This window comes from Gallus gallus, chromosome 1 (genome assembly GCF_016699485.2).
Source record: "Gallus gallus isolate bGalGal1 chromosome 1, bGalGal1.mat.broiler.GRCg7b, whole genome shotgun sequence".
Taxonomy (NCBI): domain Eukaryota; kingdom Metazoa; phylum Chordata; class Aves; order Galliformes; family Phasianidae; genus Gallus; species Gallus gallus.
Window position 1 is genome coordinate 115,530,070 of NC_052532.1, and position 17,095 is coordinate 115,547,164.

At 37.4% G+C, this 17,095-nt stretch overlaps 1 protein-coding gene across 32 annotated transcripts in view; it reads left to right on the plus strand.

Moving 5' to 3' along the window:
* DMD (dystrophin) overlaps window positions 1-17,095 on the plus strand; it is a 1,163,614-nt gene that overhangs the window by 1,036,372 nt on the left and 110,147 nt on the right. For all 32 annotated transcript variants that reach the window (XR_006934806.1, XR_006934864.1, XR_006934881.1 and 29 more), the window contains 2 exons: window positions 4,648-4,726; window positions 15,243-15,303. Coding sequence is in view for 29 of the 32 variants with exons in the window: in XM_046919009.1 (XP_046774965.1) it covers window positions 4,648-4,726; window positions 15,243-15,303 (140 nt within the window). In the remaining 3 variants the exon portion in view is untranslated. The remainder of the gene's footprint in view (window positions 1-4,647; window positions 4,727-15,242; window positions 15,304-17,095) is intronic.

Genomic DNA, 17,095 nt, shown 5'->3' on the forward strand with positions numbered 1-17,095 from the left:
TGCTAGTAGACCTGGCAGTGATGAATCAGAAAGAGGGAGAATTGAACATTTTTTTCTTTATTATGTTATTAATAATCTCTTATCAAAATAGCACATGACAGTATGAAGTGGAGACACTTTGATAGCATGATTTGGCTTAGAAATAGGCGTAGTGAGAAGCTGCTGTTCTTTTCCAGGAGCATCAGAGATAAAAAGATCTTTTTTTTTTTTTCCCTAGAAAGAATATAAGTCAGCTTCAGAACTGCAAATGTAAGAAAGAGAAAACACAGGAAGAAAAAAAAATGTCTTACTTTAGATTGAAAATTAAGGTACTTACGAGAGATTCATCTTCTTTCTCCTCAGTAAGAGTGGTGGCACAGGCTGCCCGGGGAGGTGGTGGAGTCACTGTCACTGGAGGAGTTTCAGAATGCTGTAGATGTGGTACTGAGGGACATGGTGAGGGGATATGGTGGAGATGGGCTCGTGGTTGGACCACGTGGTCTTAGAGCTCTTTTCCTAATGATTCTATGATTCTAGGAATTCACTTGGGGTGAGTCTCAAGAGTATAGTACATACAATGTACATAGATGTGTGAAGTATAATTGTACAGAATTTTCATTTGCTACTTTCGTTTTTTAAACTATGTATTGACTTTTCAAGTAATGCGTGGTGTCACATGTAGAATTGTTGTTTTTTACATGAGTGCAAATAAACAATCACTCTACAGGCAGAAAAGATTTTAATCCATTCCTCCTCACACTGTTTCTTCTGAAGTCTTTTAGAAGAAAACCAGCAGTTCTTTCAGTTCTGGCAACAACATCACACTGCAAGTTAAGGGATGCTAATTTAAATCCCATTTCTGTCATACACTTAATTCCTTTGCTTGTCCAGCGTTCTTGGAAAATAAATACGTATTACAAGCATGGCTGCTGTGGAAAAATCAGAACATGGAGAACATTATTAAATCTTTTTACAATAACTAATCTTTGAAAGATGGTAATATTTTCAAGCAAGAGCAGATGAGTGTATAATGCATGTTTTCAGCTGGTTCACTAGCATGGAAGCAGTTGGACTGCACTGTGCTATGGTACAGCAAAGATGCTTGTGGTACAGTATAATTTGAGCAGACATGTAGGCATTTGTCTGTGCCTTTTTGTGCAAGAGTATGCATTCACACATTTATTGTTCACAGCATGAGGACCAGAAAAGCCAAATGCAGTTGCATGCTAGATCTCTTAGGGAGCACTGCAGGAGACTTTGAATATTTCAGGAAGGAGATACATAAGTAGTTTTTAACAGATAGCTAGCATTTTAGTATTTTTGTGTTATTTGTTCTCTAAGCATATGAAAGGACATTCAGAGAAGCAGGTCTGAACAGAGGCCTATGACAGAGAAGTGAATTAACTGATAGTTCAGGTGCCTGAATCAGAGTCTCTTTCTGGGTTGCCACCATGCTAAAGAAGGTGGAGGTGTTCATACAATCACTTGTAAGATTTCCCATTTGCCTGATATTTTCTCATAGCTTGGTCGCCAGCTTCCTTCATCACTGCAGATTCATTGTGACTATTGTCAAAAATAAGACTTGTTTCAGTAAGTGCCTTGCAAAGTCCACTGAATTAGAATTCCCAAAGCATAATGAGCACAAAAATACCTGCCATCTAGCAGTCACCTTCGCTTACATGCAGCGCTCAGAGCCACTCATTTGCAGAGTACATTCAGAGACAACCTGTCCAGGAGGTACCATGGAGGCGGTTTCCCCTGCTGAACTTGTTCAGTTCAAATTCGAAGCTATGAGGAAGGCACAGTGCTAGGCTTTGGCTGAGCATTGTTTAGTGGCAGTGCTGAATTTGTACAGCCAAGCATATAAGATTCACAGAACAAGAGAGAGACCTTTTTTACAGCTCTTTGCAGAGGGCACTCGTTATCTGCAGGCACAGCATTAACAGTATTATTGTATGTGCCTCCTTCCTCCATCATGGCATTCCAAGTAGCTCTGCAACTACAGCACTACTTAATACGTAGTGACTGGTACTTTTTGAGGAAATGAAAGACACTGAGAATCAAAACATTTAATTTTCCTTTTTCCTTCTTTATCTAGGCTTGTTTTGTAATCTGGACGTGAACACAATATAACACTTCATATTACTAAAAATGTTCAATTAAAACCCAGAAAAAATAGCAAAAATGAGAGACTTTAGTAGTTGGCCCAATTTGAACCCAACAAATCCTTATTCTGATTTCATTAGAGCTGTTACAAAAAGTGCTTTCAAGATTAGATCACTACATTAGATAACGTACCAAGAAACTCTTCCTAACAAATACATTATATAGCTTTGCTTATGTTATCATTATCATTTGTTTATCTGAACCTGATTATATATTCAGTTCACATGGCTGCATCCAAATGATGGGAAACAGAATGTGTTTCATCAGATGTTTTTAAATTCTCCTCTCTTAGTGGAAAGGGACTTTAAATAACATGTTTTATTTGTTTGTTTAGCAGAAGCTTTTTATGTTCTATGTCAATATCACTTAAAATCAGTGTGGGTTTTTTTTATTACAGTCCTCAGCTTCATGTATAATGTTTACTGCTCTACAGTGACTCCTTCATTTGTTATGATTGAAAGAAGATAAATTTAACACAAAACTATGGATTAAATAAATAATGGAAATCCATGTCTCTTCAAGTAAAAATTGTTAGTGAAGAAAAGCAGTAATTCAAGTATCTTGATCACAGAATATCCTAATGTTTTTAAGCTAAAATTAGATACAAGTAGAAGATTTTGGTCATTTAAAACCATTTTCTCCTATCTTGATTCAGGTAAAGCAACAGCTAAACTTTTAGAAATTGACTGTTTATTTTTTAGTAGCATTATCTGAGGAGAAATAATGTAGGGAGTTATAACTAAAAGACAGCCTAATCCAGTTGATCTTGTTACATTATAAACTGGTAACAGTACCTCTCTAACAGTGCCTTTTTTGCACAGTAATCTGACTGAGCTGATACTAGCAGAAATAGACTACTGAAGTCAGAAGAGATTTTGTTTCCTTTGGCTATTGTGAAATGTGTTTTTTTATTGTAAAACTTCATTGCCATTACATATATTTTCTTGCATATAAAATAAGGAAAATGAGTGTTTCAGTTGGGTTAAAAAATTTGCTGTTTTCTTCATGCACAACTGCAGTTTTGCACATTTTGTTCTAAGGAAGACTGCATTTAGTTCAGTGCATAGCATAAACTACTGGATATATTTATATTGGTGGAACTTATTTCATTTGCTTCCTAGGAAAAATTTAAGACAAAATTTAAACTGACAAATTACCTATTGCTTGTTCTTGGTAATGAGAAGTGAAAACATTTTTGCAAGAATCATGACAAAGCTATGAAGACCCAAACCATTCTATGAGTCTGTGATTCTCTGACTGGTGGATACAATTCTGTTTATCCCCCTAGTTAGAGTTGCAGCCATAAAGCGAAATCCAACTTTCATTTATTGGAAGAGGTACCGAGTCTTCAGGAATTTTAAGTAATTATTGTTTCTTCATTTTTTTTTCCAGTAACTGTGACTTCAAATTCTGTTATTTTATCATTTACATCTTAGTAAAAATTGTTCAGACCGAATTCAATAATATTCTTTGTTCTAACATCAACAGTGACACCATCTTTGGGCACCTAAAAGGTTGCATACAATAGGTCAGTAACTGGCACTTTTTGGTAACCAAATGGAGTACCTTTGAATTCTGAAGTGATTGCTCTCAAAGAGTATTCAGGATTCCCCAGTTGTTATTCATCTCTGTATTAAGAAAGTTACCTCTAGACAGAGATATTTCCTGGCTCACGTCCAAGGTTGTTCAGTTTGAAAGTTTACTCTGAGGTATTTAGTTTCTTTCTTTTTTTGCTCAGTGTGATAATTTCGAGCAACTCAAATCTCTCCTGGATATTTTGTAATGATAAGTGTTATTGGCTTTGCCACACTTGAAGAAGTTGTATGGACTGTGAGTTAACAGTGGTGACAAATGTCACAGGGGTCCTATAGGCTGTTCTGATTGCAGACTGGATGTTGTCATTCTCATACAGGAAGCCACTCCCTACTGGCAATCCATAGAGCAATCCTGGCAGTCCTGGAAAGAACATCTTCCAAGGAAGAAAGGATCAAGGGGATAAAAAATAAAAATAGAGAAATGTTTGCACCCAGATGTGATTTGAGTACCCTCAATTCAGCATTCTTCCAAAATATGGTTACTGTGTCCACATTAAAATAGATTACTTTTCATATGCTGCTTTATAGCGTATACCCTCAAAAAGTACTCCTGCACTAGGTCCAGTAGAAGTATTAACATAGAGAAATGTTTCTGACTTCAGTAATGGCAGTCAATGGTCATAGACTTTGCAAGTGCATATAGTCAGGCAAATTTGCCGTACCTTTATTTATCAGCCTGTTCATTTTTAACTTGTTCCAACATCGATTTAATTTAGGGGAAAAAAACCTCTTTTGACCTCCTTTCTTTTGAAAAAGACACATTAAATCCCAGTTAATCCCCGATTGTTGCAGGAGCCTTCTTAATTTTAAACAGAATGTTCTCTAATGAAAAAAGTATCTGACTATAATTGCTACTTGTTACTTTTTTGCAGAAAGTCATGGGTTTTTTTTTCTCCTCTCTTCACAGGTGGCCATTGATGAGCGCATCAGGCAACTGCATGAAGCTCACAGGGATTTTGGCCCTACTTCCCAGCATTTTCTTACCAGTGAGTAATTTTCCATTTTTCTTGCTCAGCTTGCACACTCAATTGATTGTAGTTGTGTGCCAACTATAGTTGCACTGAGTTTCTATTTTAGACCATATTAAAATGTTTTTTCTTTCTTTTTTTTTTTTTTTTTATTGCTTTAAATAAGTTCACATAGTCCACAGTAAAAGGAAAATGACTGCGAGTATCAGGTCTGTTTGCCCATGCATTTGTCATTGCCAACCTGTGCTTCATTGTTTGAAGATTCCCTTTTAGGACTAAGGAAATAAAATGATACTGAAAAATATAAGAGTTTCTGATGATTGCAACCCAAAAAGGATTAAAAAAGAAAAAAAAAAAGAGAGAGAGAGAGTGGGAGAGATACTCAGGAACTATTCAGCTCCAAAAAGGGACAAAATAAGGCAGGCAAGAAAAATATTTTGTCTATGGGCTTTGTAGGATTTTATCACTTAGCAGAGTAGTAAGAGGATCAAAACCATAGTGAGAAAGTTGGCAGAAGGTTTGCAGTTAAGTAAACATTTACAACTCTGCATAAAATATAAGTGCCATTAGTTTTGCCAGTAACATTCCCACTCCAGCTCCATATGCACTCTTTCATCAAGGATGTTTTGAAGTATGCTGAAAAGCAACTTGAAACACCTTCAAAGCTCTAAGGCAGCAACTAATATGAAGCTTTTCAAAGACCATGTCTTTGCTATTGTACTTCAATTAAAGAAAGTAAACAGTGAAACTTTATTTAAGAGATTATATCAGCAGAACAGAAAACAGTCACGGGATAATGGTCTCCTCCATGCAGAGGGACAAGCTATCTAGACATCAAAAATGAATGTTGCTATTATTGTACAGCTACATTCACACTGGGGAAGAGGACAAACTTTTCTACAGCTGATACTGCATTGTAATTTTAATTGGTTAAACATGTTTCCACCAGCCAGAGTGAGAAAGGCAATGGAGGAAAAAAAAGAGACAGCGACAGTGGGGTGAATGCCATATTTTAAAAAAGAGTCTATCTTGTGCCATAGAGGCACAATGGAGGCTCACAGTGGTTCAGCCTTGCATCCTTTTTTTTTTTTTTTTTTTTATCAGATGGTGGGTCTGGGAAGGAATAAGACCAATTTCTTTAATTTCTTTTAATTTTTCTTTAATTTCTTTTAATTTTTCTTTAATTTCTTTTAATTTTTCAAAATCTATTTTTATTAATTTTTAATCTCTGGTAATTAATAATTTGCTCAGTGCACATTACTGCAAGTCAGATTTGCCAGGATGGAATGTGTGAGAGGTCTGGGTGTATGACATGAATGCAATATGTAAAGAGATGCCTTTTTCTTATTTGATGTACAGTTTGTTCCTGGGGAAAGAATATTCCTCAGAAATGAAAAACGTGGTGTACATTAACCAAGACTATGTTTCAATTTGCAAGAGAATAGAATGATCCGAACAGTGTTATCATACTGAACATCACAGTATTGTTCTCTGTGCCATTGCTGAGTGCAGCTTGGCAACTTGAGTGACAGATACCACTTTGCTGATAATGCAGATGAATCCAAAAGTGCATTAACCAGAGCCAGCAGACAATGGAAATCATTCTGGTCACTTGTTGCCACTTGAGGATCGCTTTAGGAAATGGAGCCAGGGGAAAGCATGCTGGCCTTGAAAACAGATAAATTATTGAGGGGAGAAAAAAAAGGGCATATACATCCTGTCTAATTAGTTGCTTGTCTCTCTCTGTCTTAGTTGTTTGTGCAAGCATGTGCAAATACATATTCATAGATGTACCTGAGAAAGTTAGGTATTAGGCACTTGAAATCATGGAATCATAGAATGGTTTGTGTTGGAAGAGACTTTTAAGATCATCTAGTTCCAGCCCCCCTGCTATAGGCAGGGACAGCTCCCACTAGACCGGGTTGCTTAAAGCCCCATCCAGCCGGACCTTGAAATGCTGAAAGTATCCAGCAAATCCTTCCCAAGTGTATGTGTTCAGTTACTGAAAACCACCAGTGCATCTCTCAGCCTTGTGTTTCATAAGAATCAAATCCCCAAAGCATAAAGTTCCTCAGTATCATGCATTATTTCCATACTCGAGGGAAGTATGCTTTTACATGCCTTCTAGATAACTCTTCTACATCCCTGCACTGACAGAAGCAGATCTGTTGAAGAAGTAGCTTTTTCAGAGAGGGAGTGCCAGGGTCTTTGCTATCTGGCATTAGTCGTACTTCTGCATCAGTGCTTTTAGGGATTGCTGACCTGAATGGGGCAGGTCAAATGAAGTTGGATCAATAGCTTGTGAATGGTCTTTCAGTGCAGTGATGGCAAGCATAGTCCAAGTTGGATCAGACTCACAGTGGCAATAACTATGAAAAGATGACCTATGATAATTCTTACTGCTGGATTTATTCTTTATGTTCAACTCCCCATTGTATATGCTCATACTTAGCATCGACTTTATCATACATACTTGTGAGTATACTAGCATAGTACATGGGTGTGAGAGATAACCTTCAACTTCCAGCTGTGCTTATGTAATAAAAACTGGCCTCATAAGTACCTTATTGAGTAGTTCTGCGAAAAGATTGGTATTGTAGACAAGTTCACATTCTGTCAGTGACTGAATTATACTTCTCTCCCACTTGGAAGAAATATTATGTACACTCTTAATTTGCAGTTATATTTTTTAAAAATTTAAATGTAGAAATTACGACATCATCTGTTTGTTTTTGCTTGAAGCTACATAAGGCTGTTGAAAACATGGCACAGAAATAGTGGGGAGTTGTCCATGACCTATTTATCATATCCTATGCAGGCAAGGAATTGAGTGGTAGTTGCCATTTCTAAGCACTTACAGCCTGTTCTGAGAGCTGTTCCTATGACTTTTCCTTATCACTCTGCTAGCACATGGACCTGCCCCTTTCCAGGCCTCATGCACATTTTTGCTGGGCTTTCTCACCTCAGGTCTCGATCTTCCAATCAGTCCTTCGTGCTTCCCCAGCTGATGACGCGCTCTACCTGTTTCCACAGAGTCCCAGCTCTTCCCTATGTATTCTTGACCACTTTGCTGAGGACTGAGGCTCTCAGCATTAGCAGGAATAGTTTTTAAGATACATCTGGTAAATGTATTATATGTGCAAGACATATCATGAATTCACAGTTTGTAGATTTTGAAGGTTTTGCTGTTTAATTAAAACGATCTAAATTGGGATGTGAAAAAAAAATAGCAGAAAAAAAATCTTTTTCCTATTAAAAAGAAACTGGTAAATATTTAGCAAAGTCATTAAAAAAAAAAAATCTGTGATTCCTTCATGGATGGTGGTGCTTAATTTGGAAGCTATATACAGAAACTGAAGCATGAAAAAGAATACTTGAAACCCTACTTTGAGCGCAGATTTCAACAGAATGCCAACTCCAGAGTTTTTACTTACTCTTCTGGAATAATTTTACTTTTTTTGACTATTCCTTTATTTGTATCTGTGATGCTGCCTCTGGCAAAGAATGGGATTCATTGTTTCTCATTGGAGAACCCACCTATATTATCAAAATAATATGTTTTTTGAGATGCAGTAAGTGAGAGGTACGATTAATGACAGATTGCTTTTAATATCATTTCTCATGCTAACCAGCCTTCCATCAATCCCTTTTGTAATGTAGTAGCTCACTCATGTGGATCATTTGCGAGCACTAAAAAAACCAGAAGATATTGCATCTTTTAAAGGCATAAGCAAGCCTCATAGTTTACTGTCCAGTGTGAGACCATCTGTTGGCATGTGGTGTGTCAATGAATGGCTCCATGAGCAGTGCTCAGATATAACTGGTAGGTAGCTCTGAGCTCAACTAGAAGGTCCCAGGTGCTGCTTGTGCTTCCCAGGTACTTTCAGGCTTCCAAGCAGTAATAGCAATGACTTCAACGTGAAGTGAAGCAGCCATTGCAGCTTTCTTTCAGAAACAGAAAGGCTGGGAAAGGTGGAGCCAACAGTCTGCATGACAAACTAGTGATCGAAGTGCTCATGCAGTCGTCATTTTTTGTTTAGAAGTGAAAAATATGACCAAAGGAGTGGGCTGGATAGCCTAGGACTCTGCTTCTCTGAATATGCTCAGAGCTCCTGGGGTTCAGATCTCTATGTTTCTCTTCCATCTGGGCCTTTGTTTAATTTTTCTGTTATTTAGGCCACTCTCATGAGAAATCCTGGATTTCTCTGAGTGCTTTCTGAGTGCTTAGATCCCTGTGCAAAGCAAAGATGAGTGAAGTTCTCTCTTGCACAGGCGACACGTCTGTAAAATGGCACGTCCTGCTAATGAAGAGATCCGACTCTAAAAATGACAGGGTTCCAGGACTCTTAAGACATTTTACCCATTCACCTGAGAGATCATTTTACAGTGTGAACAGCAGTATCTTTGTCTTTTATTTCTCATTGCATACATTATCTTATATTGTCTTCCAGATACCACTTCTTACATGCAGACATCAAAGACCATGTCCATTCATCCATGTCGGTGGGATATATGATTTCATACTTTTAGAAATCACAGTGAATGCTTTGAATAGAAAATATTACCGAGGAATAATAAAAAGATGGAGGATAAGTAGTCTCAGAAGAATCAGCCTAACTCTGAAAATTCTCTGGAAGCACGGAGGTTTTGTAATAGCATTTGAATGTGGTCAAGCTAGCTAAAGGATCCTGACTAATTTTTTTTTCTACTTTTGTCTAAATACCGAGTGACTGCATGTGCTTCTGTTGAGAATTTGAGTATTGACCATTTCTTATCATCTCCCAAGGTATATATTATATGACCAAATGTGCCTCTATAATTCATTGGAATACAAATTTCTTAACAAAATGATAAAGTCAGTCCTCAAAAAATGATGTTCTCCCATTCTATTCACCTGGAAGCACACATTTTTCCCTTGAAATTAATATCCTGTGTTTGTAATAAAAATGCTTCCAAGAAAAAAGCACTGTAAAATGATAACTATAGGTAATTGATTCTAAATCTTTATTTGTTGGTTTTCATTTGCCACCACTTCAAAATAGTGTGTGGTATTAATTTGAAAACAGTGTTTTGTTTTGTTATCAGGAAAATTCCTGTCCTGTTTTTGATAGCATCCATATTAGGTTCTTTATTTTATTCTTCGTCAGTAGATAATTCTATATGCTGCAATAGTAAATAATCTGCAAGTAATCAAATGTTATTCTTCACTCTTAATATAAGACTCAAAAGATGGATTGCCTTTTGTGCACTAGATGCAGTGCTATGTTGCTAGGGCAAAATTTACCCCACAACATACTTTTTCATATTTTTGAAGTAACGTTCGATTCCTGTGATTCCTAAAAGAAGTCTTTGTATTTTATACTGACAGGTTTAACTCTAATGCATTTAGCCATGTGCCCATGTTGTCATGAGTTGTAAGTTGTGTTAAGTTTAGAGCACTCCTTTAGTCCTCAAATTCCTGGATTGTGGCACAATAGAGATGTCAGAATTTTTCTAGCATATTTTGCTATATGGTGTATTTAGCAAAGATTTATTTTTGTATTTATCTGATCCCACTTGCAGAAAAGTCACCAACAGTATGATGCGACAGTTCTAAAGGTTTTATTTTTAACAGTGCATGAGTGCAACAGCCACTGTTATCAACATGAAGTGTCTGTAGCTTGGGATATGTGGATCAATGCAGACTATATTGCTCTGCTGTTTTTTCATGCAGTATTTCTTTATTAAACAAATAGATGCTTGTATTTTTGTCATTTTACAGTACTGTGACATTTAAGAAAATGAAGAATTAGATTTTATATTTTGCATTGCAAGTGGCCTTTGGAAGCTTCTGGAAATACTGTTTGTGATGTAAGGCATGCAGTATTTGGTTTGCATCATACAATGTCGACCCTAGGCTGCAGGTAGAAAATAAGTTGGCCACAAAGATTCCAGCAGGGAATACAGGGTGGAAAGCCTCTTTTATAACTCTTATAAAATGAAGTAATACTGTCTCTGACTTCATGATGAATGTTTGCGTGACTGATAATCCCTTCTTCAAACTGATTAGATGTGTTCAGAAAATAATGTATTCCTTATATGTCTGCATATGAGTTGCTGCAACAGACAGTACTGCAAGCTTTGCAGGGAAGTAAGGGGTGTTTGCTTGGATTTAAGAATTGCAGAGTCCAAACTGAGAACTAGCTGTCACTGAAATGCCTGGGAGTCATCCACGTGTGCAGTATGGCAAGCTGGGACTTGGAGCAGAATAGACCCCATGCTGTGTAGCTCTTATGAAAGGCAGGTTTTAACTGATGTTTCTGCCTTGTAACTTCTAAATTGCGCAGTCACTGTGTTCCGAGTTCAGTTTCTCAGCTACATAGTGCAACAGCAGGCCTCAGTGCTGCACTAACGCAATCTGATTTTTCTCTTATTTCACTTGGTACAATAATAAATGCGCATAATTTAGAAATCAATTCTCTATAAATCTGGAATAAAATAATATTTGTCAGAAGTATTCTAATGTTTGTTGCAAAGGATGTCAAAGAGTTCATAGATGTTGCAAACCCTTGCATTATGCCATTGTCACATGGGGATACTTATTGGGCACGCACCTCCCAGTGTGTATCAGGAACTGATTATGGAGGAGAAACATTGATTTAGTGTATGCTCTCAGGAAGGGAAGCATAAGCTCTTTGAAGTCTGTAGAGCACAACATTTTATCTTTTACAATGGTCTCATTTTAAAATAATTGGGATAGCACTCGATGCATCTTCTTTGAAAGCGTGAAGTACTTTAAACACATGAACTTGTGATTGTTAGGAAGGCAAAACCTCTGCAGACCCAAAAACTGTCTCATTGTTCTGTTGTTCCTGCCTGCCTTTATCTGAAGTTGCCAATTCCATAACTAGCTGCAGTAAAAATAATAGGTATAAAAACACGTTTTATGTGTAGAAATAAAACAAGCTCCTAGCTCTTTGTTTGCATAAAGATAATAACAATGATCATCTCAGGTAGAAAAATAGCAGTCACACAGGTAGAGCTAGGCTGAGGAAGCAAATTGTTAGTGTTAATAAAACATGAATGTAATTAAGCACCTTGCGTTCCAGCTAGAGTGGTCACCAAGCAGGTAGTGTAGGTCTTGGCTGTGAACAAGTGGATGAGCTCCACTTTAAATATCATGAAAATTAAATGCATATATAATTAATATAATGAATTCCTAAGAAAAAATAATTGATAAGTTATACATAACACTGCATGGAGTATAGGTACTAGGATGTGTGACTTCACAGTTTCTGTCCTAAAATTGTTTCCCAGTGGAGCTTTAGCTCCACAAGTGATGGCTAAGACTCAAAAGATTTTTCCCATAATTAAACCTGAAAGTATAAAGTTGTGCCACTGTATGGTCAGTAGAGGTGTGGGCTCGTTGCTTAAGTAAAGCCTACTGTGAGTAATTTGTAACAGTGGATATACTAAATTAACTCTTTGAATAGCTGGAGGAGGGATAGTTTACTATTCATCAACATACATGTATTTTTTGCAATGTTTGTTGTGTTACAGGGAAATATTAATCAGATTAGCTTCACAATATAAACACATACAGAATTATACTATCATTCTAGTTAATATTTCATTCAGAATCCCACAAAGATTAAAACATGGCTGATGTTCCTAGAGCCAGCACGTTACTGTTTCATTATACATTCTGCAAACAAACGAAGTTGTAGGCTTACCACCAAGTACCATGTTTACTTACGCTGAACAATAGGCAAAGCAAGTCTTCGAATGAGCACACCAACAGGAAAAACAAAACTCTCAAATTAGGTAACCATTAGAATGAATAACAATAAAATAAAGTATAGGGAAATCTACATTCATTCTTAAAATGTCCTGTATTTTGTTATAATACTTAATTTCAGTAGACATCACTGCAAGTAGCTGGGCGTATCGTAATGGATGCCTACTCTGTGGAAGCTAGAACAATAGAACACTTTTGAATTACACATGGCAAAAAGGAAAAATGCCTACTTCATGAGTGCGTGGATACTACAGTGTCATAGAGAAAAGTGTTTGCCAGCAAGTGTGTTTAGTTGGACAAGTAAAATGCTTGTAACCAGGAATTACAGATACATGTCCATTACCTGTGCTAGCTTTGAAATGGGTACTAAACCCATACTGGTACGTAGCGATAAGAAACAGCTGCTCTCAGCTTTTGGGCTTCTGCCAAAAATGGAATGATTATTCTTGCAGCATAGCTGTAAAAAGTACCGCATATTTTGTCAACTCAAATTTGGGCAAGGCTGGAATCATCCAGGAAAGCAAAAGTGTATTATAGACAGCTTCACAGCAATGTCTTGAAGGGACGATAAATCCAATTATGCAGAACATCACAGAATTTTATTATTCCTAGAGCACTTAGTTCTCATGAAGGCAAGTATTTGTTCCTCTTTCAAAGTATCCAGAACACTATCATATGTAAGATAGTGTGGTAAGTTATGACTGCTAAGCTCTTACGCAGATAAATTCAGAAAAAATAGAAAAGGCACACCTTCCAAAAATATATGGCAATCTGTTGTTCGGGTGTTTATTTAAAAAAAAAAAAACAAACAAACTTAGAGTGGTAGAACTGTAGTACGAGCATGGAACAAAAAGTCAGTGCCTGTCCCAGGAAAGAATGTTTTACTATCTATAATTGATGTGTGTATTTGTGTATTGGTATTGGAAAATGTGCAGTTCTTTTGTACATGTGGGTTATGATACATCAATGGCATTAACACACTCTTTTTCCATGGGAGCTGTCATTATAATTCATTCTGCATTTCTGATGCACTTCAAGAGTTATCTGTTTTCACAGTTCATGCCATCAGAATTTAATTTCTCCTTTCTTTCATAAAAAGTGCAGAACCATGTAAGTATTGGGAAAGCAGTGCGTTCAGCTGAGCTGTAGGTGGTTTGTTGGGGGTTAAAGTCAATAACCACAGGACCTACTAACACACTATGGCAGGCGTTTCATAGGCCGCCAGTAATCTTAACTACGATCACCAAATTTGGATTTCTTCCAGACATATTCCTTCTTTGTCCCAGCTTCCCAGCATCATCTATACTGCACACAAAAGCCACTGTCCCACTGCCCAGGCTGCACCCTGCTCCCTTCTCCTTTCCAGCGCATATGAAATGGCTCTAGCTCACTTCACGCTCCCTTGCCTCAATGGGGTCCCTATCCTCCTTCCAGTCCTCCTCCAGAATCCACGTCTATACATTCACCAAAATATCAGAACTTCCCAATGGAGCTACTTTTATAAGAAAGTCTCACATCTTTCCTCCAACTCCAGTCTGTCAGCACAGGAGGAGAGCAAATTTCACTCTGCAGATTGACTCCTATGTGGTTAACAGTTCTGGTACAAATATATAAAGTGGCTCCTCTATTGTGTAGGGATTTGTTGACTTTGTTAAAGTACCTGCAGCCTGGGAGTGGCCTTATTGAATTGTCTGTTTTGAAGGAGAAAGAAAAGACTGCACCAAATGATCCCGAGTTGAGTGCAGGAGACAATTCTTTTCCTGCGTGAACAGCAGGGGTCACTAAAAAGAAGGATTACACTGGGGAAAGCAAGCAGCCATTTATTTATTTTTTTTTCCAGCTAGATCACTTTTCATATAAAGAAATCACGATATTGAAAATCTCTGGTCCTACAGTTCTTGATGAATAAGAACCTCTTAATTAAACCAACAAAGAAAGAAGCAACGTAGTGTTCAGACTGTGGCATAAATTATAAGATGCCTCTAACAAAACCTAATTCTTTAAAACTATTTTGTCAACAATTCATTTTATATATGACTTTGTTACAAAATATTTTCATTATATTCTAAGTTGATGTAGACATTTAACACCGTGATAGCCAATAGTGAGTAATGTTATTTCTTCACTGTTTCTTGTGCCCACACTGTTATTTTCTTCATTACTTGTTGTCATTGGAAGTCAATAAAGCACAGTTAGTCATGCGAAGAAATAAAAATGAAGTTGTTCTGCACTTAGAACAAGTCAACAGGAGAATAAACAAAATGCTCAGAGGGTATGTCAGCTTAGCTTCGCTCAGCATGAAGTGTAAACAAGTGTCTAACTTTGTTCTTAGATGGATGTAAGGAGCTGATCACACATGAAAAGAAATTGAAGAAAACTCAGCCAAACACATTGGCAGAAGGAAGCCTATAGAAGAGCACACCACAGAGTTAGGTCGCCTGGTCTGCTTCATATCTGTTCTTGAAGTTTAGTAGCCAAGGAGTTTTTTGTATTTATCTTTGCAGTTGAATGAGTTCAATTTCACTCAGATTAGCCCAGAAATTTCAGAACAGCGGGTTAATCCTTCCTGCCTTCATGGGCAACTGAGCAAACAGACCAATATCAGCATGGCCTAGTGTAAAATTGTAATTCTAGAGATTAATGTTGTCTTTCCTCTTTGCTTTGAACTTGACCCCCATGTTTCTCTTCTAGGTATGTTTGTATGTATGCATGTACATGTGCAGTTATTTATTTATTTGTTTCTTTATTGGTTAACAGCTTCTGTCCAAGGCCCCTGGGAGAGGGCAATCTCGCCAAACAAAGTGCCCTATTACATCAAGTGAGTATAAAGAGTAATTCATTCTAGCTATTTACATTTGGTGTTAAGGGGGATGTTGGACATTTTCTTATATTATCATGAACTACCTCTGTGTTGTCTAAGTGGGAAGAAAAAATGAGTGAAATATGCAGTAAATTTCACAGAATTATGCCTGTTAAAAATAGCGTAAGATACACTGAATTGTTTGCTGCTTAGTTTTATGCCTCCATAAGTTACCTGCAAAACAGGTAAAGCTTTGGGGTGTATGGATGATATTTGAGTTTGTTCCATTGCCCACTGAAGAACGTAGATGGCAGGTTTTGCCAAAGTAAACAAAAGAACAACAACAAAAAAAATCAGTGTTGCAGTTGTGTATGTGGTGCACTATCTTTTTCATCTTGCAATGTAAATACTTAATACAACAAATACTTACAAGGAGAGTGTTTAGCTGAATCTGTTGCTGAGGGACAAAAAAATCCCTATAAACTGTTCTTTCTGAGTTCAGTTTCCACATTCAGACAGTATAATGAATGAGAGAAAACTTTAAAAACCCAACTGCTTGGGCACACATGTTTCCAGTGCCATATAACCCCGTTCCGCAGCAAATACAAAAGAAGTTTTAATGCATTTTTCCTTCTTTCTTCAGTTGCTTATTATTTGCAATATGTGCCTTGAACTATTTGTGCGTAGCTTCTGGAGGAAATCAGTGATGCAATGTCTGTGATAAAGACTATAGTACAGGTAACTGAAATATGCGTATCATTTAATAGCATATTCACATGCTTCCTCCTTGCCTTCCCAGTACACTTCAGTTTCAAGTTCAAAGAGGGTAGATTTAGGTTAGAAATAAGGAAGAAATCTTTTACACTGAGGGTGGTAGGCACTGGCACAGGTTGCCCAGAGATGTGGTTGATGCCCCGTCCTTGGAGACTTTCAAGACCAGGCTGGATCAGGCCCTGGGCAGCCTGATCTAGCTGTGGTGTCCCTGTTCGTTGCAGGGGAGTTGGACTAGATGACCTTCAGAGGTCCCTTCCAACTCTAAGGATTCTATGATTCTATTCTATGATTCTATACCTTCAAAACTCAACCAGTGTCACTCAACCATCTGGCCACTGTGGCGCTTCAGTCACTCCAGCAGCTTCAGAACAAACCTTTATGTGTGAAGAAGGCCAAGTCTGTTGCGCAATGCAGTGTTGTACCTAGTTGTGCGTTGTTTAAGTTGGTTTGCTATTGTTGTGTGATTTCCCTGATGTACTTGGAAATGGATCATTGCAATGTTATTTGGCTACAAATAATGAAACAGATGTTAGGAAGTTGAAAGCTCTGTCAAAGTGAAGAGAAAGGATAGTCAGTGGGGGGAAAGTGCTGGAAAGCAATTGGAGTCTCTGGCACATAGGAGTAAGTTCGTGGCACCACAATGAAGGAAAATATCCTCCTTTTCTCTGTCCCGTTACATGACTTGCCATTACAGTGAGAGACGTCTAGGCAATTCTTAAGTGTAGGCATGAGATATGTTTCATGCTGCTCTTCCCACCTCTTTATGTGCTACTCACATCCAGCAGCCGTGGGTAACTGTTGATTGTTCATGATAAAATGATCACTGCTGATTATCCTTAGTAGTTTTTTGTGTCAAGTTTCCATTTCATCTTCTGTTCCAGGCTATTTACAAGTTCAAAGGAAAATATTTCACGTTTGAACACAACTACACAAATTCTTAGTTTTCTGTACCATTTTAGCTATTAAACTCAGTATGTTCTTTTTTTATTCTTTGAACTACTACTTCTCTATTGTGAATCCTCCAGCAGCTTCCATG